Source organism: Megalobrama amblycephala, linkage group LG15, assembly GCF_018812025.1.
Source record: "Megalobrama amblycephala isolate DHTTF-2021 linkage group LG15, ASM1881202v1, whole genome shotgun sequence".
In the NCBI taxonomy this organism is placed as follows: domain Eukaryota; kingdom Metazoa; phylum Chordata; class Actinopteri; order Cypriniformes; family Xenocyprididae; genus Megalobrama; species Megalobrama amblycephala.
This window is the reverse complement of record NC_063058.1, coordinates 15,333,922-15,356,639: the sequence shown is the minus strand read 5'-3', so window position 1 is coordinate 15,356,639 and position 22,718 is coordinate 15,333,922. Positions and strand designations below refer to the sequence as shown.

The 22,718-nt window shown below is 36.3% G+C and overlaps 1 protein-coding gene across 4 annotated transcripts in view; it reads left to right on the top strand.

Annotated features, from left to right (window-relative positions):
* The window catches only part of LOC125247835 (cytosolic carboxypeptidase 4), a 241,369-nt gene that overhangs the window by 98,728 nt on the left and 119,923 nt on the right, over positions 1–22,718 (top strand). For all 4 annotated transcript variants that reach the window (XM_048159342.1, XM_048159343.1, XM_048159344.1 and 1 more), the window contains 6 exons: positions 5,035–5,118; positions 7,030–7,122; positions 7,550–7,698; positions 11,088–11,175; positions 11,333–11,462; positions 13,949–14,102. In XM_048159342.1, the coding sequence (XP_048015299.1) occupies positions 5,035–5,118; positions 7,030–7,122; positions 7,550–7,698; positions 11,088–11,175; positions 11,333–11,462; positions 13,949–14,102 (698 nt within the window). The remainder of the gene's footprint in view (positions 1–5,034; positions 5,119–7,029; positions 7,123–7,549; positions 7,699–11,087; positions 11,176–11,332; positions 11,463–13,948; positions 14,103–22,718) is intronic.

The window sequence follows — 22,718 nt, the reverse complement described above, 5'->3', positions numbered from 1 at the left end:
TGTCGTTCTAAACACCGCTTTTAACCCCAGGTAAAGGAACGTTTCATGCTAGTAATTTAGAAGCGGGGTTAGCACCGCTTTTTACCCGGGGTTATGAAACCCTGCCCCGTAGCAGGGTTAGCACCGCTTTTGCAGTGTTAACCCTGCATTTCGGTGCCAAACTTGTATAGTGTGAAACCATGCAGTGTTAGAATGTTATGCTAGAAGCTTAGCAACAGACAACCAATCGCGTGCCTCATATTTGTCTGCTTTGGACAGTTACGGAAACACTAGCGTGTTACACTAACACTACGCGTTGTACAGTACATAAACAGTAAATTCAGCGTTTGTGAGGAAAAATGTCAAATTCTGACAGAAAACATGACAATTTGAGTGAAGACCGTTTCATTCTTACCTTTATAGTCCGAAATGTCCATTCAATATAAACTTGATAGTACAGTCAGCAATACGAGGATGCACAATGCTAGAGCTTTTATGTAAACAGGTCGCATGCTGCATTCATCCAATCAATGACACTGACACTGCAATTATGCAAATAAGAACGTTAACCCAGGGTTTAGGAATGGACAGTGTGAAACGTCATCTTACAAATATCCAGGATTAATTGTTAACCCCAGATAAATTATGAGCAGTGTGAAACGTGAAGCAAGATATCCCAGGATTCCTTTTACCCAGGATTTAGAATGACCCAGGGTTAACTATTTCAAGTGTGAAAATTAAGACAGTGACTTGATATCACAGATAACAAAACACATGCAAAGTATTTTCTATTATATAGTTGCATTTTAATTTTTTGTATCTACCAGTATTTTTTCCTGCTGTTTGTGACCCTATCAAACACATATATTTTGCACTGAATTCTTCTTTTGATTAACTATGAAAGCCTGTATTGCAAAAACAATCCTGATCCAACAACATGGAGCTCTGCTTTCACCGGTGATCATATTTAAAATTCATTATTAAAAGATTTAAAGAGACAGTCACTTTGAGAGAGGTATCTGGGGAATGGAGTAGAATTACTCTAGTGTTTTGTTTGCTTGTAAAAACTGTGCCATTACAGACTGCGGAAAGCATTCATGAAAAACAACAAAATGATGCTTGGCTCCATAAAGACAACTCAACTCCCCAAAGATGCCTTAATTTGTACTTTTAGTTTTTGTTTTTTGTTTTTTTGTACAGAAATTTTGTGTTCCATATTGCAGCTGTTTCCAACCATATACGTTTGCATGTTGAGATTACCAGAAAAAGAAAGCAATGCTAATATTAAACTTAATTTATGAGCTCATTTGTCTAAATGAGATCACATGGACACAATTTAAGGCCTATTCTCCAACGTTACTTACACATTGCCATATGCAAATGATTGTAAACATCGGCACTGAGTCATTAAACTCACTGTAAGTAGAAATGAAATCCATTAAAATATTTTCTCTCTTGCCTTAAGTGAGTCTTTCTGCTCTTGCTGGCTGCTTTGCTCTACAGACACCCAAACTCTTTTCTAGTGAGGAAAAGCACTTAAATCTATATCTAATTATGGTAGCCCCCTTCGGAAAACTTGTTTTTGCCGCAAACTTTCTTCAATGTGCAAGGGAGAGATTAAAGGGAATAGACATTTATTTCAGTCATTTCTGTAGTTTATTGTGTTTCCTCAAGGGTAAGATAAGTTTATATGGGTTCTTATTGGTGTCATTGTAACTCAAAAATAGTCACTTTTGGAGTTTTAAGAAGAAAATGTCAGACAGCCAGTGACATTTTGAAAAAAGTGACAGTTTTAATTCCACATATTGCTATTGACTTTTGATAAGTCTAAAACATGTACAGATGAATTTGACATTCTAAAATGTTCAGTTTATAAAAAAACTTTTTAAAACATATTAGACATGTTTGACACATCATTTTGATAATAGTTGCAGGAAAGTGGTTCATCACAAGGTTTTTTTTTAAACCCTTTGTGATGCTCTACACTCAGAATTTAACATTAACACAGTACAGAATGCTTGTTTATATCTTATATCTTATTGTTCTTTCCATAGAAGTAAACATTTTGATGAGAGCCTTCCTGGTTTATTGTTGGCCATGGCAGACTGTTAACTTTGTTTTTGCTCATTCATTCAACCCTATTATCATCTGAAATTTGCTCTCGGGATTGAAAAGTCCACACAGATGTTTTTTTTTCCTCTCTCGCATTTTGCATTTTGCTTATTCGCATCGGGAAAAAGGCCTTGTTATTATTGTTTAGCTGCGACAAAGAAATAATGCATACAAACAACCAAGAAAATTAGCCAATTAGCATAATACAGTGCAAAAAGATGAGGCATCATAGATTTGATTTGGAAATGGCATTTTCCAAACAGAACTGAGAACGACCCTGCCATTATCACTGCTTTAGGCAGATGACTGCATACAGTATTATTTCACTAGGCCACTTCATACGTGTCATGTTAGAATAGCTGATAGCTTTGCTTATTATTCATTTGTTAAAGTAATATTTATGATATGACTGTCACACCCTTTGTTATGTATGCTGTGTGTACAGCGTTTACTGTGAGAGCTCCCTCTGCAGATGAGACAATTATACTATAAAACAATAACTCTAATAAAGATAATCTTTTACTCACTCACTGTCTTCTGGGGATCAAATTTTCAAAGAATATTCTGGCTAATCTTTTCAGTATAACAAATTTGAATGAAGACTGAGGTTGTCAAGCTCCAACATGTTGAAACAGCACCATAATGGTAGTCAAAATGACACATACCCTGTGTTTTTGAAATCATACAGTAAGTTTGTGTGAAAATTTAAGTCGTTGTTCACCAATAATCTTCTCTCCAATGAGCTGTTAACCATAGCGACCAGACTATGGAGTCACTGAGTTGAATTGTAGAACTGGATCAACCAGATTCATGAATCAATCGTTCAGGCCAGTCTTGTGAATTGAAAAGAATTGAATCAAAACAGTGTAATAGAGGATGAAATTATATTATGATACAACAATATAGCATGCAAGTCATATGGACCACTTTTATTTAACTTTTTGCAATTTAAGATGTATATGTATATAACAGTTTTTTCCTTTTTCTCGAATCTGATTGGCTGATAGCCGTGCGGTATTCTAGTGATAACAGCACTCCTACCTTTTCATTGTTTGTATCACTCCGCTAGAAGCGACTGTCATGGCAGCCGAGCAAATCCACCAAATTTTTTTTACAAATGCTACACTTGTTGTGCCACGAACAGTAGTTGTAATGCTGCATTCACACCGAACACGTCTGGGGCGTCTGATTTACATGTTAAGTCAATGTAAACGCGCCGTTAGGTGTCCTGCGGCGCAAATCAAGCGTCTAGCGTGGCGCGAATCGGCCGTTGACGCACGAATGGCGCGGCGCGAATTGAGCGTCTGACGCCCAAACGCCCGAGTTGAAAAATCTGAACTTTGGCGTAAATTCGCGGCGCGTTAACCAATCAGGGACTCTGCTTTGGTAGTAACGTGTTTATGATGTGATCAGTGGTGGAGACCAGAACAAAGATGTCGCTGTGTGTGGCCACCCTGAGCTCTATGATGTGTCATTATATTTTTTATTGAGACAGGAATAAAAAGGACCTTGCCTGGAAGAGAATAAGCGAAGAAATCGGACAATCTGGTTAGTTGTAAAACCTTTTTGCATGATTTTAGCCATTGATACTAGCCCACCTTCTAGCTAGCAAAAGTTGGCCAGCATAACCGAGTTAAATTGCCGCTACAGGTTTCCAACTGACGAGATTATGTGTTTATTCAGAGGATCTGTGCATAAATAGATGAAAGCCCCTCCCATGACGCGAATTCGCATCTGAACACACTTTGTTTAGACGCGCGAATTTTACGCGCGTCTGAAGCGTCTGACTTCAAAATGTTCAAGCGTCCAACTAGACGCGTCTGCCGCGAATTTGATGCCCCAGACGCGTTCGGTGTGAACGCAGCATAAGAGTGTTTTTTAGGTGAGAATGTAGTTGTTTAGACCTGAAATATGTGACTCATATTTAATCATACCACCTATTTTACAATTTGTTTAGACGTTTTCGGAGATGCGAGCTCCAGGGCGTCAGCGGCCATTCAGTGCTCGTGTACCCGCCGAGAACAGCTTCATCTCGGCCAGTGCTTCGGGGATTTGCCGCTGGTTTTTATAGTGGTTAAACATGAGATTTAAATCATTTTGGGTACATACAAGCTTTGGTCTCATTAATCTATTGCTTGTTCCAGAGCAAATCGAATTGTGCTAAGTTAAATTTGATAATTTAATTAAGGCTATATTTACCTTACATCCTGTAGAGCACTGCTTTTGTACGTTCGACTGAATTGGACAATTTAAATATTGTTGTTCAATAAATATTATTATATATATAAATAATATGTTGTATTTGCTATTGAGAAAGGGTCCATTAGTGCGTAATATGGATTGAGTGAAAGTTATATTAATACGCCATTAGATGGCAGTAAACTTTACGAGTGAATAAGAGTCAGTCGCAAGAGACTTTTAAATTGAAAGGGACTTTTGCATACAAAAGACGTTGTTTTAGCGCTGTATGTTATGGAAAATTCCCTTAGCTGTAAAAAGGACAAATGCAAAGATCGCTTTCCTCAGCGGACATTCAAACAGACTTTTATAATGGATATAATATTATGGATATCAACCTGAAGAATGAATGTTATATCAGACACAGGTAATGCTCTTTCTCTCTCTCTACTCTAATACTGTACAAAATACAATGAGTTTCAATGGAGGGACTCAACATTCCTTTGTTACTAGTTCTAAAGTGATGTTTTAGGCTTGGTCAAACTGTTAACTTCAGATTTGAATCCATGGAAGAAGGAAGTTGTTCTGCACAAAAGAAAAATATAAAGACACTCCGTTGTGTTATTTCTTGTCTGTTTACACACTCGTGCCATTGAACTGGCTGTATATCAGCATGTGGTGATAACCTAGGGCACTAGTATAAATGAAAGCCTTCAATCACTGATTTCAATTCTTCTTCTTCTTCTTTTTTTTTAATTGTTCCAGGAAGAAAGTTTTCGAAGACATCCAGCGTCTCGTCTGTCCAGAGGACATCATCAACAAGGTTGTTTTTGACATGGATGATCCCAGGTAACATGCTTCTATTTTTTTTTTTTTTTTTTATAAAGCATTTTCATTAGATCCTCACATCAGTGGCATGGGAACCATTTGCTGATAAATTAAGTCCATTAAGTGCCTTTGATGGATTTTCACAGGCACACACTGAATTGGTAGTAACCCCCCCCCCCCCCTTTTTTTGTAAAGCTCTATAATTGCAACAATTACAATAAGAGAAAGTATAATTGTGGTAGAAATACATTTCTAGCTGCAGTCTTATGTGCGATTGGGTTTTAATCGTATAGTTTCTCACCTTGTGCGTGTTTATCCAGTCAGGCTTGGTTTGACGTGACCGTCTGTGTCAGGGGCATTCTAGGTGATAAACCCTTGAATGGACAGTGTGTCTCTGCCAGCTCAGATGCTGATGGACAGCTTGTCGTCTGTAGCTGCTGTTTACCGTCATGTAGTTTGTGGGTTGCAGTTCAGTGTTTTGTTATCAGAGCTGTGTGCCTCCATCACGTGGACAGTGTTCTGCTGTGATTTGACTTGTCATTTGCAGCGTGACTGGAATTGAATTAATTGACACAAACGGAGTAGAATGAATGATTTAGCAAGAATCATGGTTAGTGCGAATCAATCAATATGTGGGGCAAGTATGGTCATAATTCACTTGTTCGTTAAGCTAATGTGACAATATGGTGGAGTGTAACATGCTCAATCAGCACAGCTGTCCAAAAATGTATCTCTCCTTTTTTTCATCTGTTCTTCTCTTCATGCTTTTCTGTTTGTCAGACTTCTCCAATGAATCTAATGAATTTCTCTCTCTTTCTTCTTCCTTTGTCTTTTTCTTCCTTATCTTCTTTCTGTCCTTCATTCTTATTTTTCTTTCTCTTCCCCCTTCCTTCTCTTTCCTGTCCTATCATTCAACCTATTTTTCCTTCCTTCTTTGCTTTTCTCCATCCTTTCTTCTCCTTCCTTCCATTTTCTTTATTTTTCTTCCCTTCTACTTTAAATCTGTCATTCCTTCCTGTTATTAAATTTTCTCATTGTTTTTCCTTCCTTCCTTCCTTCCTTCCTTCCTTCCTTCCTTCCTTCCGGTCTTTGTTTTTTCCTTACTTCCTATGTCCAATTTGGCTCCTGTCTTCGTCTTTTCCTTCCTTCCTTCCTTCCTTCCTTCCTTCCTTCCTTCCTTCCTTCCTTCCTTCCTTCCTTCCTTCCTTCCTTCCTTCCTTCCTTCCTTCCTTCCTTCCGGTCTTTGTTTTTTCCTTACTTCCTATGTCCAATTTGGCTCCTGTCTTCTTCTTTTCCTTCCTTCCTTCCTTCCTTCCTTCCTTCCTTCCTTCCTTCCTTCCTTCCTTCCTTCTTATATTCATTGTCCTTCTTCCTGTTTTTATTTTCCCTTCTTTTTTGCTTACTTCCTTTCTTCCTCTTTCTTTTTTCCATCCTTTCTGTATTGCTTTTTTGCTTCTTTTCTTTTTCTTTTTATCCTTCCTTTTTGTTTGTCCTTCCTTCCTTCCTTCCTTCCTTCCTTCCTTCCTTATATTCATGTTGTCCTTTTTTGTTTTTCTCTTTTCCTTCTTTTTTGCTTCCTTACTTTCTTCCTGTCTTTCTTTTTTCCTTCGTTCCTGTATTGCTTTTTGGCTTCCTTTATTTTTCTTTTTTCCTTCCTTCATTCTGTCCTCCCTTCTTGTTTTTAACTTTTCCTGCCTTCCTTCCTATGTCCCTCTCTCTTTCCTGTATTTCTTTTTTCCTCCCTTTCTTGTTTTTATTCCTTCCTTCATATCTTTCCTCTGTCATTCTCTTTTCCTCATTCCCTTCCTTCCTGCATTTCTTTTTTCTTTTCTTCCTACATTCATTCTATTCATTCCTGTCTTACTCCTTTCCTTCCTCACTGTCTTCTTTCTTTCTTTCTTTCTTTCTTTCTTTCTTTCTTTCTTTCTTCAGTCCACAGTGTTCCCCCGATATGTGTCCCAGTTCCCTTCGATTCTTCTCCAAATTTGAGAGTGGGAACCTGCAAAAAGCCATTCAAGTCCGCAGGTGAGACTGCATTACAATACAGTGCACGTACACAAGCACACAGACGTGCAAACATGTACTGCAGACAGCACGGCGAGTGCCCTTGGGCCTCATTTGTAGTGCATTCGCAATCATACTCTCTCTCTCATTCTTATGTTTCCACTCTTTCAGCAAGCTTGTCTCGTCAACGCATGCAAGATCAAATCAAAGACGCTGTCTACAGAGCAGTTCGGATGTGCTTAAATAAGAGAGCCGACTTTATATTTTTCCAAATGAAATGCGGCAGCGTAACAACAGATAGGGACGGAGTGAGAGATTTCTCTCTGTCGTTTACGCAACATATTTCTCCGTCTCTCTCTCTCTCATTACATCTCTCCTATTCTCTCTTACACCCACTTTATCTGATTTTTTTTTTCCCTGTCTGTCTCTCTTTCGCACTCTCTCTTAGTCATGAATATGATTTGATTCTTAATGCTGATGTCAACTCCTCTGCACACTGCCAATGGTTCTATTTTGAAGTCAGCGGCATGGTGGCCGGCGTGCCATATCGTTTCAACATCATCAATTGTGAGAAAGGGAATAGCCAGTATAACTATGGTAAGTCATATGTTAGCTACATGGAGCCATGTGGTTTACACAAGTAGTATATCCTATTTCTAGATCAGCATATGTTGTTCCAGAAACCAGGGTTATTATAATTAACTAAAACTAAAACTGTTTAAAAAAAAATTTTTGTTTGTTGAAATAAAATAAAAGTTAATTATAAAATAAAATATAAAAAACTTTTTTAAAATATAAAAACAGCATTTCTCATTTTCATTTAGTTTAACTTGACATACCAAATTAACTAAAACTAAAACTGAAATAAAAATTTACAAAAACTATAGACACTGTACATACACAAAAATTTCACAATAGTACTTTTTTTAATGTTTTTAATCAAATAAATGCAGCTTTGGTGAGTATAAGAGACTTCTTTTAAAAACATTACAAATCTTACCGATCCCAAACTTTTGAGTGGCAGTGTTTAAAAAAAAAAAAAAAAAAAAACACAACAAAATTACTAAAACTTTAATAAAGATGAAAAAGGATTTTCACATGAAAATTCATGTGAAAAACAAAAATAAAATATTATAAAAAACTATAATAGTATCTCAATGATAGGAAAATAACACTGCCAATAATCACAACAAATAATAATGTGTATTTATGCATGCTTTAATTCAAGATACACTTTTTAATATTAAATTTTGGTACATAATTAATTCTGTATCTATTGTGGTATGAACACGATCTCCTCAAATCACCACCACTGTGTTTGTTATGTGGGCCTGGTGAGGGTTATAAGAGCTGTTTTTTAATACCGCCTACTAAGGTTGTATGTTCTACGATTGTTCTAGATGCCACTAATTTTGACATCCCTCTCCTCCCAAATGAAATACAGTACTCCATTGCCACCAGCACACCCAGCTTAAAAAGATGCCACAGTGGTAGCAGCTAAATCATATCTTAGCCTCACATTGCTCTCAGACGCAGCGGTGGGCCTGAGCAGCTCTTAAATCTGACACTAGCCGTATATTCCCAGAAAAATACAGTGCTCTGGCATTTCCGAGTTCCTCCCCCGATAAAGCGCTTTCAATGGCCCTTGACTGCCGTTTCTTCATTTTGGTGTGCAGCTGGGCATTTTAAGAGACTCGTGCTGGCCCGAAGTCAGTGTTTTATGTCTTTATATTAAATGAGATGTCCTTTACTTTTGACCTTATTTGAGTTTGAGTAAAACTTACTCCCAACAAACATATACTTTGAAAGAATGCATTTCAAGGAATTCAACATCTCTTCCTCGGGGAGTGAGTGTTTTGGAGAAATGCCATGTTCAGCATTTTAGTTTTAAGAAAGGAATGTCCTGCCTTTCCGTTGAAAGAGCCGATCAGCTTTTTTTAGCCGATAAGATTTATTTATGTATTTAAAGAGTTATTTCACCCAAAAATGAAAATTCTGTCATTAATTAATCACCCTCATGTCATTCCACATGTCCTTCGTTCATCTTCAGAACACAAATAAAGATATTTTTGATGAAATCCAAGAGGTTTCTGGTAGTAAAGACATTGTTAAAATAGTCCACGTGACTATAATGGTTCAACCTTAATGTTATGAAGCGACGAGAATACTTTTTGTGCACAAAAACAAAACAAAAATCACTTTATTTAACAATTTCTTCACTTCCCTGTCATTCTCATACATCTCATCTCATATTTAACAATGTCTTTACTACCTTTCTGGGCCTTGAAAGGTGAAATGACGTTGCTGCCTATGTGTGGTTCAGAAAAAAATATGTGTTCCGAAGATGAACGAAGGTGATTTTAGCTTTTTTCATTCAGTGTTGTTAAAGTATTTTGAATTTACCTTAATGGCTTTTTTTAAAATGAGAAAAAACTATACAATTTTTAAAAACTGCTTTCTAGTTTAATATATTTTAAAATGAAATTTATTCCTGTGATGCAAAACTGAATTTTCAGCATCATTACTCCAGTCTTCAGTGTCACATGATCCTTCAGAAATCATTGTAATATGCTGATTTCTTGCTCAAGAAACATTTACTAATTAATTTCAAAGAAGAACAGCATTTATTTAAAATATAAATCTTTTGTAATACTATAAATATATTCGATGTCACTTTTAACCAATTTAATGCATCCTTCACACAGTTCACACAGAATGTGTTTTTGCAGATAAAAATATGAAACATGGGTTAATGGAATGAAAAAAACAACAACTAAAACACTCTTTTTAAAAGGTAAACATCTTTTAACTTGAGCACCACATTTTTAGAAAGCTGTACCATGCTTCAAACTTGTATACAGTACAGTCCAAATGTTTGGAACCACTAAGATTTTTAATGTTTTTAAAAGAAGTTTCGTCTGCTCACCAAGGCTACATTTATTTAATTAAAAATACAGTAAAAACAGTAATATTGTGAAATATTATTACAATTTAAAATAACTCTTTTCTATTTGAATATATTTCACAAAGTAATTTATTCCTGTGATGCAAAGCTGAATTTTCAGCATCATTACTCCAGTCTTCAGTGTCACATGATCCTTCAGAAATCATTCTAATATGCTGATCTGCTGCTCAAGAAACATTTAATGTGTACAATTGTACAAAATATTTGTGTACAATATTTTTTTTCAGGATTATTTGATGAATAGAAAGTTCAAAAGAACAGTGTTTATCTGAAATCTAATCTTTTGTAACATTATAAATGTCTTTACTGCCACTTTTGATTGATTTAATGCATCCTTGCTGTAAAAGTATTCATTTCTTTCATTTCTTTTCAAAAAAATAAAAATAAAAATTCTTACTGACCCCAAACTTTTGAACGGTAGTGTATAATGCTACAGAAGCTTTGTATTTCAGATAAATGCTGTTCTTTTGAACTTTCTATTCATCAAGGAATCCTGAAAAAAAAAAGTACACAACTGTTTTCAACATTAAAAATAATCATAAATGTTTATTGAGCAGCAAATCAGCATATTAGAATGATTTCTGAAGGATCATGTGACACTGAAGACTGGAGTAATGATGCTGAAAATTCAGCTTTGCATCACAGGAATAAATTACTTTGTCAAATATATTTAAATAGTACACAGTTATTTTAAATTGTAATAATATTTCACAATATTACTGTTTTTTTACTGTATTTTTAATTAAATAAATGTAGCCTTGGTGAGCAGACGAAACTTCTTTTAAAAACATTAAAAATCTTAGTGGTTCCAAACTTTTGGACTGTACTGTATGTTTACCTATTGAATTCAGGTTAGACCCCACAATTATTTTAATTGTATATTTTTATAATTATTTAATTTGGCAATTGGCCATACTAAAAACACTCTTTTATTGTCACTGTCGTGCAAAAGTTAAAAAACTGCATATTTAAATTACTCAGGATTGTTAGATGGTTTTTAAAGTAGCCCATGCTGTTTTAGGCATGCAGCCTGTGCTGTATTCTGTGAGAGAGGCTCTAGAGGGAAGACCACACTGGGTGCGAACAGGCTCTGAAATCTGCTATTACAGGTACTTTGCTTTTGCATTTCACTTCAGTTCTTCACATTTAACCTCACATTTCTTCACTTCACCTCACCTTACTGTACTTTTTCTTGAAAAAGTGATATCTATTCTTTATTCAGTATATTGCACTTGTAGTGTCTAATTGTGCTTTTGACTTCCACAGAAATCATTTCTGCCCTAGAAGAGGTCAAAAATGTTCTTTCTACACCCTGACCTTCACGGTGACCTTTCACCATGATGATGACGTGTGCTACTTGGCCTACCACTACCCGTACACGTACACCACCCTTCAGGTGCCTGGAATCACTCACTTTGCATGACTATGTGTCCTCTAATATTGTCATGGAGGTGATAATAAACCCTAGTCATAATTAGTAATTCACTGAAATTATTATTATTTTTTTTTACTGAAACGTAAATGTAAACCTTTAAATGGTGGCTGACATTTATTCAAACATACATTAAGTCAGTGGTTCCCAAACTGGGGTACACGTACCCCTGGGGGTACGTGAGGTGACAAAAGGGGGTACGCGAACAAAATGCTGAGTAGTTCATTTAATTCTACCTTAAAATAATATTAAAATCGAGCATCTATTTCTAACTGCCAAAATGTCATAAATCCAGTACATTTAATAAAATTACCTCATCATTTGCAGTCAAAAATGACTGTATCCACACAAGCAGCATGCATATGATAGATTGCGTGCAGAATCTGCTGCCTTAAATCGCGCTAAATTACTGTCGTTCTTGACAATGCACCTTGGTAAAAGTGGGGATTGAGCACTTACTCGCATGAAGAACAAATATAGACACAGATAATGGATTAATTTCGATTCAAGACTCAAACTTCCTCTGATACAAAAACATACCTTGTGTGAGTTCTTGTATTTAATGATGATAACGAGCAAGAACGCAGTTGTTCCCAAATATCCAAATGACTGCAAACGTGACATTATTATACAACAGGTCAAAAAATAAAATGTACATTTTAAACACAGTACTGTAAGTATTTACTCTATTTTGCAATGAAATAATAGTTCTGACGAAAACCACAGCAGAACTACAACACACGTCTGTGTTTCCCGAACAATTCTGCGGCTTTGAACAAATCGTGAGAGTTAATGATTCAATGATTCATTCACAGCCACTTGCTTCATTACTGAATGAATGACTCGATGACTCACTCATAAAAACAGTGACTTGCTGCCACCTACTGGCGGTTTTAGTTTAATATTTAAAAGTTTTACTTTGTTTTACCATCATTGCATATTGCTCTATTGAATTTTTTTTTTTAATTTAAAACATTATTTATTTTATAAAGTTATTCATAAAGGTAAAAAAAATGCACTGGAAAATCTATTTAGGGGCAGATATTGTCGCTTAATGGTAAAGGTGTGACTGCAGTCGAAGTGGAAGAGAGGGGGTACGCGGAAGGATGGTAATGCCTTCAGGGGGTACTCAATGCTAAAAAGTTTGGGAACCACTGCATTAAGTAATGACCACCACAGACTAAATAATATGATAAATATGTAATATAGTGCATATATTTAGCAAAATGCACCTCTCTAGAGTCTTTTTTCTAGTTGACTATCACGCTATGGACATTGAATGGCTTTCCTGGGGATGTAACATTACGTGACATTGTTTATAAGCAGTTTTATTGATGTCTTTCTGCGGTTGGAATGCTGATTGAGCAAATTGTTTTAATTTAGTTATAAAATTGACAGAATTTGAAAGCTCTGAGCTAATTGGGATTATTGGATGGTAGCGCGCTGCAAATAATGTTTACTGAAGTTTTGAAAACGGCATAGACTAAAAGATCTCAGTTCATCAAAATGGATTTAGATCGAGAAATCATTATTGTCAACCCAGTCATGGAGTCCATACAGCTGACATGCTTACCTGTTGTAGCTTGACTACAGTGTGTGCATGAAATAGGCACTGACACACGCCATCGGAGGAGCACTAATTAAATGTCACCATTTTAAAGGTGCCCTAGAATTAAAAATTAAAACAGACTAGGTAAGCAAGCAAGGAAAACAGCGAAAAATGACAGAAGGAGCAATAATAACTGACATGATCCATTATATTTTTAGTGATATTTGTAAACTGTCTTTATAAATGTATTGTTAGCATATTGCTAATGTACTGTTAAATGTGGTTAAAGTTACCATCGTTTCTTACTGTATTCACGGAGACAAGACTGTCGTTATTTTCATTTTTAAACACTTGCAGTCTGTATAATTCATAAACACAACTTCATTCTTTATAAATCTCTCCAACAGTGTAGCATTAGCCACTAGCCACGGAGCACAGCCTCAAATTCACATCCAAATAAATACAATACTCACATAATCCGACGCATGCATGCAGTATGCATGACGAACACTTTGTAAAGATCCATTTTGAGGGTTATATTAGCTGTGTAAACTTTGTTTATGCACTGTTTAAGGCAAGCGAGAGCTCCGTGGGCGTGGAGCACGAGAATTAAAGGGCCAGCAGCCCCTGAATCGGCGCATTTCTAATTATGCCCCAAAATAGGCAGTTAAAAAAATTAATTACAAAAAAATCTATGGGGTATTTTGAGCTGAAACTTCACAGACACATTCAGGGGACACCTTAGATTTATATTACATCTTGTAAAAAAACATTCGATGGCACCTTTAATTATTTCAGCCCTCCTAAACTGATATATTTTTAGGTGTCAAAATTCTGGTGCAACAACATTCATAATTGCTAATGACTAAAGCTAAAAAATGTTTTTACAATTGTTCTCTAGACTCATCTGAAGATGTTAGAGAAGTCAGTCGACCCACGGAAAGTTTTCTTCAGGCAGCAAAACCTCTGTGACACGCTGGCGGGGAACTCCTGCTCCTTAGTCACGATCACAGCCTGCCCCACTTCCAGAGCCTGGAAACATCTGCACCAGCTGCGTAAGTCTGACAGTAAAACTCGCAATGAGTCAGATTTATGCTCTTGTGTGTCAACACACCTGTGTACTGAACGTCTGATGCTGCTTTGGGTTTGTATTCAGCAGTGAAGGTGTGTGTGTGTGTGTGTGCTCTTACAATCTGGCAGATCTTCAAGGTGCTCAGAGCATCTGAGCTTTGACACCTCCTGTCAGAGGAGGAGTTCAGCAGCTTCAGTGTGTGTGCGTCTTTTTGGGTGGGTTAGATGGGATGACTGTGCTTGACTCACTACCTGAGACATAAGTTATGAACTTGGAGAGCTCATATAGATTGAGAGGAAGCCAGGTTGAATTTTTCTTGTTGGTAGTCACTTCAAAGGCAACATGAAATCAAACGGACCCGTTTTAGTTTAATAATAAAAATACTTGTATTATTGTGTTTTATTTGTCAGTGTACATTATTTAAAACATTTTGTTTTCATAATAATCAATATTATCTTGCCCACAGAAACACTTTTTCTTTTGTGATGGCATAACCAAGGCCGTACATTTAACCAATAATATCATAGCCTATTTTTCATGAAAGACATCTTTGAATGAAAGGCAAAAAGACAATAAATAAAAAATTTAATTAAAAAAACAAAACAAAAAAACATTTATTCATTTATTTATTTATTTGATTTTTATTACTTTTCTTAAAGGAGCATAATTAAAGGATTAGTTAACGTTCAAATAATATTTTCCTGATAATTTACTCACCCCCATGTCATCCAAGATGTTCATGTCTTTCTTTCATCAGTCGAAAAGAAATGAAGGTTTTTGATGAAAACATTCCAGGATTATTCTCCTTATAGTGGACCTCAATGGCCTCCAGACGGTTGAAGGTCAAAATTACAGTTTCAGTGCAGCTTCAAAGGGCTTTAAATGATACCAGACGAGGAATAAGGGTCTTATCTAGTGAAACGATCGGTCATTTTTGAAAAAAATACAACTGTATATGCTTTATAAACACAAATGATCGCCTTGAACGTGCTTTCGCTTTCCATATTCTTCAAAAAGCTTACGCTGTATGTCCTACGCCTTCCCTATTCTACTTACGGAAAAAAACGGAACTGGCGCCGCGTTCGTTTTGTAAGTTGAATAGGGAAGGCGTAGGACAGTCTTCTTTTCGACTGAAGAAAGAAAGACATGAACATCTTGGATGACATGGGGGTGAGTAAATTATCAGGAAAATTTTATTTGAAAATGGACTAATCCTTAAATTTTTTATTAAATCATACAAATAAGTAAAAAAGAGGTACAATACTTTACGATACATACTTTTTATATTTTTATTTGTTGTCCTGCACTTGGAGCATCTGAACATATCTTTTATTAAATAAATAAATTTTACAAAAATATATTTTTATTTATTTATAAATAAATCATACACAAATTTTATATTTCTGTATTTGTTTAATTATTTATTTGTAGGGGTGTGATTGGCTGGTACCAGTAGCAAACAATAGAGTGTGCTCTGCTGGACAAAATCACACCATTTACACCCATTTTATCTGCGTTATATGTTCTGTAAAAATAAATGTTCATATCGGTGGCATATCGGCGCCATATACGCCGATGCAGATGTATCGGCCGATAAAATCGGCAAAACTATATATCGGTCAGGCTCTAGTGCAGAGTTCACTGATCACTTGACAAGAGTAAGTGACGAGATGACTGACAAGACCATGGCGGAGGATTCGTTGCACAACAGAGCCTAAGCGTCTGACAAATATCTTATATTTTAGAATGCACACTCAGCACCGCCGCTCCCTAGTTACAGAATACGTGCAATCGCAAAATCGAAAGCGAACACAAAATGCGATTTCAATATTTGTATGCATCAGGGAGCCGCTCTCAAAATGCGGGGGGCATTTTGAGAGCGGCTCCCTGATGCATACAAATATCTCCCAATATGAAACCTATCTTAGGCTGTGCTATGTTGTTGTAAACATCTTGTATCCATGACTTTGATTATGGTTGCACTTATTGTTTGCACTTAATAAGACTAAGAGAAAACTGTATTCATTTTTATTTATACTGTTTTTATTTCTATGATCAATTTGTGAAAAGGAGTTCAGTTAGGGGGTAAAAGGTTGTAGAAGCTCATAAATCATGTACAGTTTTAAGGTCTGAAGAGTCTCGTTCTCGTGAACTCAATCTTGTGTCTCATCTCGTGAGTGTCTCGTCACACCTCTATTTATTTGTCTTTTTTGCTTTTATTATATAAATTAAGGTGTAAACCAAAAATCCAACCACTCAAACATCCATGTGCTGTGAGACAGATCACATGAATTATGTTTGTAGCTTTGATAGTTACAACCTAGTTTTGAGTTGCACACATTTTTTAACTCATTTGATCATGATCATGTCTAATGAAGGGTCTAGGTGCTCGGTACTCATACCCGCTCTTACATTAGAGCTGACAGGTGTGACTGTCAGCTGCAGGTGAAACTGCAGAGATAGATGTTTCAGACTGAAGGAAGACCTAGAGGGACACGCTGGGACATGCTGACCCAGCTGTGGGCCACTTCCTCTGAGTAGCACGGTACTCACCAACCCTCGTCTCCTGATGAATATGGAGGCGAGACATCTGCAGCTTTCTCCCCATAGACCGACATGGAGCATCTGGCTCGGTTGGGGGTGGAGGGACGGCCCGTTCCGATCAACCGACTGCTGACAGTCCCCAAGACACTCCGACATACTGCAAAGTGACCTGCTGACAATTCCCAAAGACTGCCGAACACCGTGACCTGCTCGCTAACTTGAAACTTGTGCCATTGATCAAAGACTGTCAATTATTAGCGCATGTACATTAGCTGTGCCTGAACTGTGTGTGCATTTGCGTACGCTAGTATAATCAAATCACACAAGGAAAGCACACATATGGGCTTTCTTCAGGAAATCAGTAACATGGAAATGACTTCCTGTCATTTTAATTCAGGCACTGTGATTTGTTTTAACAGCATCACACTTTGAATATGACTCATATCCTAGCCTTTGAAAGCCTCGGGACCCTTAGATGATTATGATTTATTATTTAACTTATTATAGATGTGCTGTTTTAACACTTCAATAATCAGCATACCAATTATAAAAGCAAAATATGTAAGAAACAAGCACAGTGTTGGGGAAAGATACTTTTAAAAATAACATACTTTTATATATTTATTGAATTTCTCTTAAAGGTGCCCTAGATTCAAAATTTGAATTTACCTTGGCATAGTTGAATAACAAGAGTTCAGTACATGGAAAAGACATACAGTGAGTTTCAAACTCCATTGCTTTCTCTTTCTTATATAAATCTCATTTGTTTAAAAGACTTCCGGAAAACACGCGGATCTCAACATAACACCGACTGTTACGTAACAGTCGGGGTGTGCGCCCCAATATTTGCATATGCCAGCCCATGTTCCCAACATTATGAAAGGCATTAGACAAGGGCAGCCAGTTAACGTCTGGATCTGCACAGGTGAATCAACAGACTAGGTAAGCAAGAACAACAGCGAAAATGGCAGATGGAGCAATAATAACTGACATGATCCATGATAGCATGATAATTTTAGTGATATTTGTAAACTTTCTTTCTAAATGTTTCGTTAGCATGTTGCTAATGTACTGTTAAATGAGGTTAAAGTTACCATCGTTTCTTACTGAATTCACGGAGACAAGAGCCGTCGCTATTTTCATTTTTAAACACTTGCAGTCTGTATAATTCATAAACACAACTTCATTCTTTATAAATCTCTCCAACAGTGTAGCATTAGCCGTTAGCCACGGAGCACAGCCTCAAACTCATAGAGAATCAAATATAAACATCAAATGCATGCATGACGAACATCTTGTAAAGATCCATTTGAGGGTTATATTAGCTGTGTGAACTTTGTAAATGTGCTGTAATATAATCGAGAGCTTGTGTGTTACGCGAATTAAAGGGGTGGCGCGCTGAAAAAATCAGTGCATAGTTAATGATGCCCCAAAATAGGCAGTTAAAAAAATTAATTTAAAAAAATCTATGGGGTATTTTGAGCTGAAACTTCACAGACACATTCAGGGGACACCTTAGACTTATATTACATCTTGTGAAAAAGCATTCTTGGGCACCTTTAAATAAAATTTAGGAAAAAGTAATTGTGACTTTACAGTTTGCAGCTATTTGTTCTCAAAATGTAATTTTATATCTGACAATATTGTAACATACAATGTACTTTGTATCATACAATTTTGACTATATTTCTTGTAATTGAGACTTAGTACACGTTACCTCAACACAACATCTAATGCAATTCAATCTAGATAGAATATGCATTTTTATTGTAAAAAGTGTATACCTTTTACAATAAAAAAAGCATATTCTATTCAGATTGAATTGAACATTTTGATAAAATATATATATAAAAAAACAAGTTACATTTTATAAGTGGCCATATCATCAGGACGCTGAAATATTTTCACTAAAAAATGTGTAGTATACATTTGCAACTGTAATTGAATTCTTCTTAAAATTGCTGCTTAAATACAAACAAGTTCTAGTACAGTTCCATCCAAATTTGTATAGTCTACCAAATTTGAAGAAAATAGTTTTCCCATCAGTCGACACACAGTACTATTGTGACAGCCGCAGCAGCAGTCAAACACAGCCTCACCGCAGTGAACAGCATCCAGCGAGATTCACATGGCTCTGTGTAAACATCAAGCCCGAAACACGCGCACTCACACATGCAGGGCACCTCATCCATCTGTCATCGTCCTGCTGAGTGCGTCGTCCCAACTGACACCATGCCGAAACATCACAGTGCATTTCATTAATCTGAACATCCGTGCAAAAAAACCTCCTCCAACAGGAAGAGGCTGTGTCAGTAAATCAGACTTGCTAGAATAGATTAATTGATCTATCTATCTATCTATCTATCTATCTATCTATCTAGATGTGTTTGTTAAAGAAGAAACATACTTTTTATATACATATATTAGGGTTGTCAAGCGATTACATTTTTTAAAATCTAATTAATTGCATGATGTGGCTATTAATTAATTACTCGCAAATTAATTGCACATCAAATTTGGCTGAGAAATTACCCCAAAAAAAGACTATTTAAAGTCATTATTGTGTTAAATGAGAAAATCATCAAATAGACATCACAAAAAGTAGCTTTAGGCCGTGTGTCCACCAGAGCGTTTTTAGCCAGCTGAAAACGCTAGGCGCTCTGCTTAAAACGCCCGTCTGTGAGCGCTTGAGAGCGCTTCTGCAGCACAGCGTTTTTTTTCAGTTGAGACGCTTTGTTGCTATGATACGGAATATCCGTGGCACTGTTACTTATAACTGATTTTGCAGGTAATTTGTTTCAGACTTAAAGGTCCCGTTTTTCGTGGTTTTTTGAAGCTTTGATTGTGTTTATAGTGTGCAATACAGCATGTGTTCATGTTTCGCGTGTAAAAAAACACAGTATTTTTCACATAATTTACTTATCTGTATACCGCTGTTTCCACTGTCATAAAAACGGGCTGATGACTTCCTTGTTCTATGAAGTCCCTCCTTCAGAAATACGCAACGAGTTCTGATTGTGCCAGCGGTTCCTGTGTTGTGATTCGACAGCAGTTTAGCGAACCTTGCCCGGAAAGGTCACGCCTCTTACCCTAACGTGGAGATGCATGCGCTCAGTGTTATTGTAAACATGTCTTTAATTTTACCCTATCAATTTGAGCCGGAATCAGACCCGGTGATTGGACTGCGGGATGAAAATAACAGCGTTTCGACGACATGGCGACAAACACACTCTACAAACGCAACTCTTGTGTATTCCTGTGGGCGGAGGTTAGTCAAAAAACTGTTTTAGTGACGTCATTAAAGAAGGAAGTAGAGGGATGTAGTCCAAACTGGCCGTTTGATGTAGGCGACTTCTGTTAAATAAAATATCTCGCTTGGCATTGAACTTTGAGCTTTAAAATTTTACAGATTTTATTTATACTCTAACAACAACATTACACACTAACTAAAGTTTGAAACATGGGATCACGAAGAACGGGACCTTTAAAATGTTGACACAATGTGAAATTACTTTGCTATGTATTTTCGGAGACCAGCAATATTAATTTCTCACCCATTTTGTTCCGTTCTCTGCTTGTTGATGTTGTTGTACAGCAAGAATGTTGTGACGGTTGGCCGGTGTAGTATTTGTCCCGCCCCTCCCCCACTCTGATTGGACGGCTGGCTAAAAAGTGACAGTGATGAGCGCTGCGTTTTACTCAAAGTTGAACATTCTTCAACTCGAGGCGACCAGTAAAAAAACGCCCAGCTCTCAGCGCTTGAGCGTGAAAAAGACACTCAGCGCCTCGTTACGCTCCTGGCGTTTAAAAAACACTGCGCTCCCATTGAAAACAATTGAAAAAGTACGCTAGCAGCTGGAAAAAACGCTCTGGTGGACACACGGCCTTAGAAAGAAATATTATTTTTGATTTAACATAGAATTTATTACACATTACCTTTTAGGCTACTATGGCCATGAGGGTGAGTAAATGATGACAGAATTTTTATTAAACTTTTCATAGAACCATACTTTTAATGGTTTTTTTATTAATATGAAATTATTTTTGGTGGTGATAAAAGTCTAAAGTTGACTAAGTCAGTGTTTGGTTGGTTGGTTGGTTCTCGTTGGCTCGCTGGTTGGTTTGTTCGTTGGTTGGTTCATTCATTCATTCATTCATTCATTCATTCGAATGGCTGATTCATTCAGGAATTAAGTAAATGGCTCTCTTTATGAATGGGCCATTGAATTCCACTGATTCGTTTAATATTCAGAAATGCCGCTGTGTTGCACAATCGGTCTGCTATGGCCTTGTAGGTAACAAAAACTGACATTAGTGTTTCTAAAATATAACACAGTATTGACTTTATTTAACTGTTGTATAAAATCAGTATCACATTTTCACTTGTGCTATTCGGAAAACAAAATCAGCACTTGTGTGATATAGCTTAACTATATTTGATATAAACATGAGGCAAAAACTCATACAGAGGCATTTTTGCCACAATATCTTGAATTTTAGTGGCACATAACTGCATTCTATAGGCTCCATCATGCTGTGAGTTGTTGCCCTGCATCATGTTCATCACCAATCAACTGTATGAAATGTCAGATGACCTAGATCTGGGGCAGGGCAGGTGCGATAAATGTGTTAATTTTAATGCCCTATTTTTTTCCCATAACTAATTAATTAAACTAACACTTTAAATTAAAACAACCCTAATATAATCCTATTAATATAAATCTGTTAACTATGCTTAAAATGCATATTTTTGCTTGTAAAAATGACACCCATTTCATAGATTGACACGTTTTAATTTTAATTTAATTTCAAACGAACATACTGTAAATACTTGTGAACTGTACGTGTACGGCTGCTATCTGTGGCAAAATGCGTCAACAAACTCTGGCATTTGCTTGTCGGAGGATTACACCTTAATTAGCACATTGGGGTTTAGCAGCGTTAGCACATGAGCTTTGCCTTTACACATAGTAGGATTTTCATAATCACTTTACAATTTCTCTCAGATGCAGGACTTATGAGAACTCCCGTCCGCCGTATTATTGAATTAAAGGCCTCAGATATGATTAACTGTAATCATGGCGCCCCACATCAATCACCACAAACAAATTAGGCCTCTTTTATAAGCCAATGGTGATTAGGAGGTGGTGCGGGTCACGGCTCATTTCTGTGTGTACAAGAGAGAAAGCGACTGGACATCGTTGTGAAATGAGGACTTGTTAATTTGACATATCAGACGAGCCATGTCAGCATTTGTTTATTATTAAAGTTATGTAGCTGACCATTAGAACAACATGGATTAATGCGGCAACAATTCAACTGGATAAACTTAACGGCTTAATTTGCGGTTGGTGTATTTGCATAACTCTCAGGGATTCTCACAGGCTTCTAATTAAACAAATCCTTTTGATTAGCTGTACCTGTAAACAACACCAGCATACTGTACATTTACACTTTTGAGCTTTCTTACAAAAGTGTCAGTAAAATGTCTTGCAGCACTCCCTAAATAACAAAGATGTTATATTACATAACAAAAACGACTTTAGTTGACTGTTATTTATGTGCGTTGCCTTGAGGTGTATCTCACTGAACAGAAAGGTTATAATTTTTTTGCTATTATGTATTTGGGACATTCTGGGTGCTATGCAAGAAATTAAACTTTTTTTTATACTGAAGAGTATTTTTATATAGTCAGTCTTCCCATAAAAAAGGGAAATATCCATGAATTGTAAAACTTGTTCCAAGATCCCAGGAAATTCCTATAGTCAATATAATTTTCTATTATACTTTTTAACTATATACTTTTTTCTAGCTATTACTCTAGTGCATTATTTAAATGAATATATTATTATTAATATTAAATAAATCAATAAATACATTTTATGTACATACTATATATACACACACTATATGGGTCATTAACGAATAATAAAATAAAAATAATAAAAATACTGTTTTTAAAAATAAATATAAAATGATAATGTTTTTAAAAATGTTTTTTTAAAACGGACAAAATTTGTCATTCGGTTTAACCAAAATTTCGTTTTTACTGAAT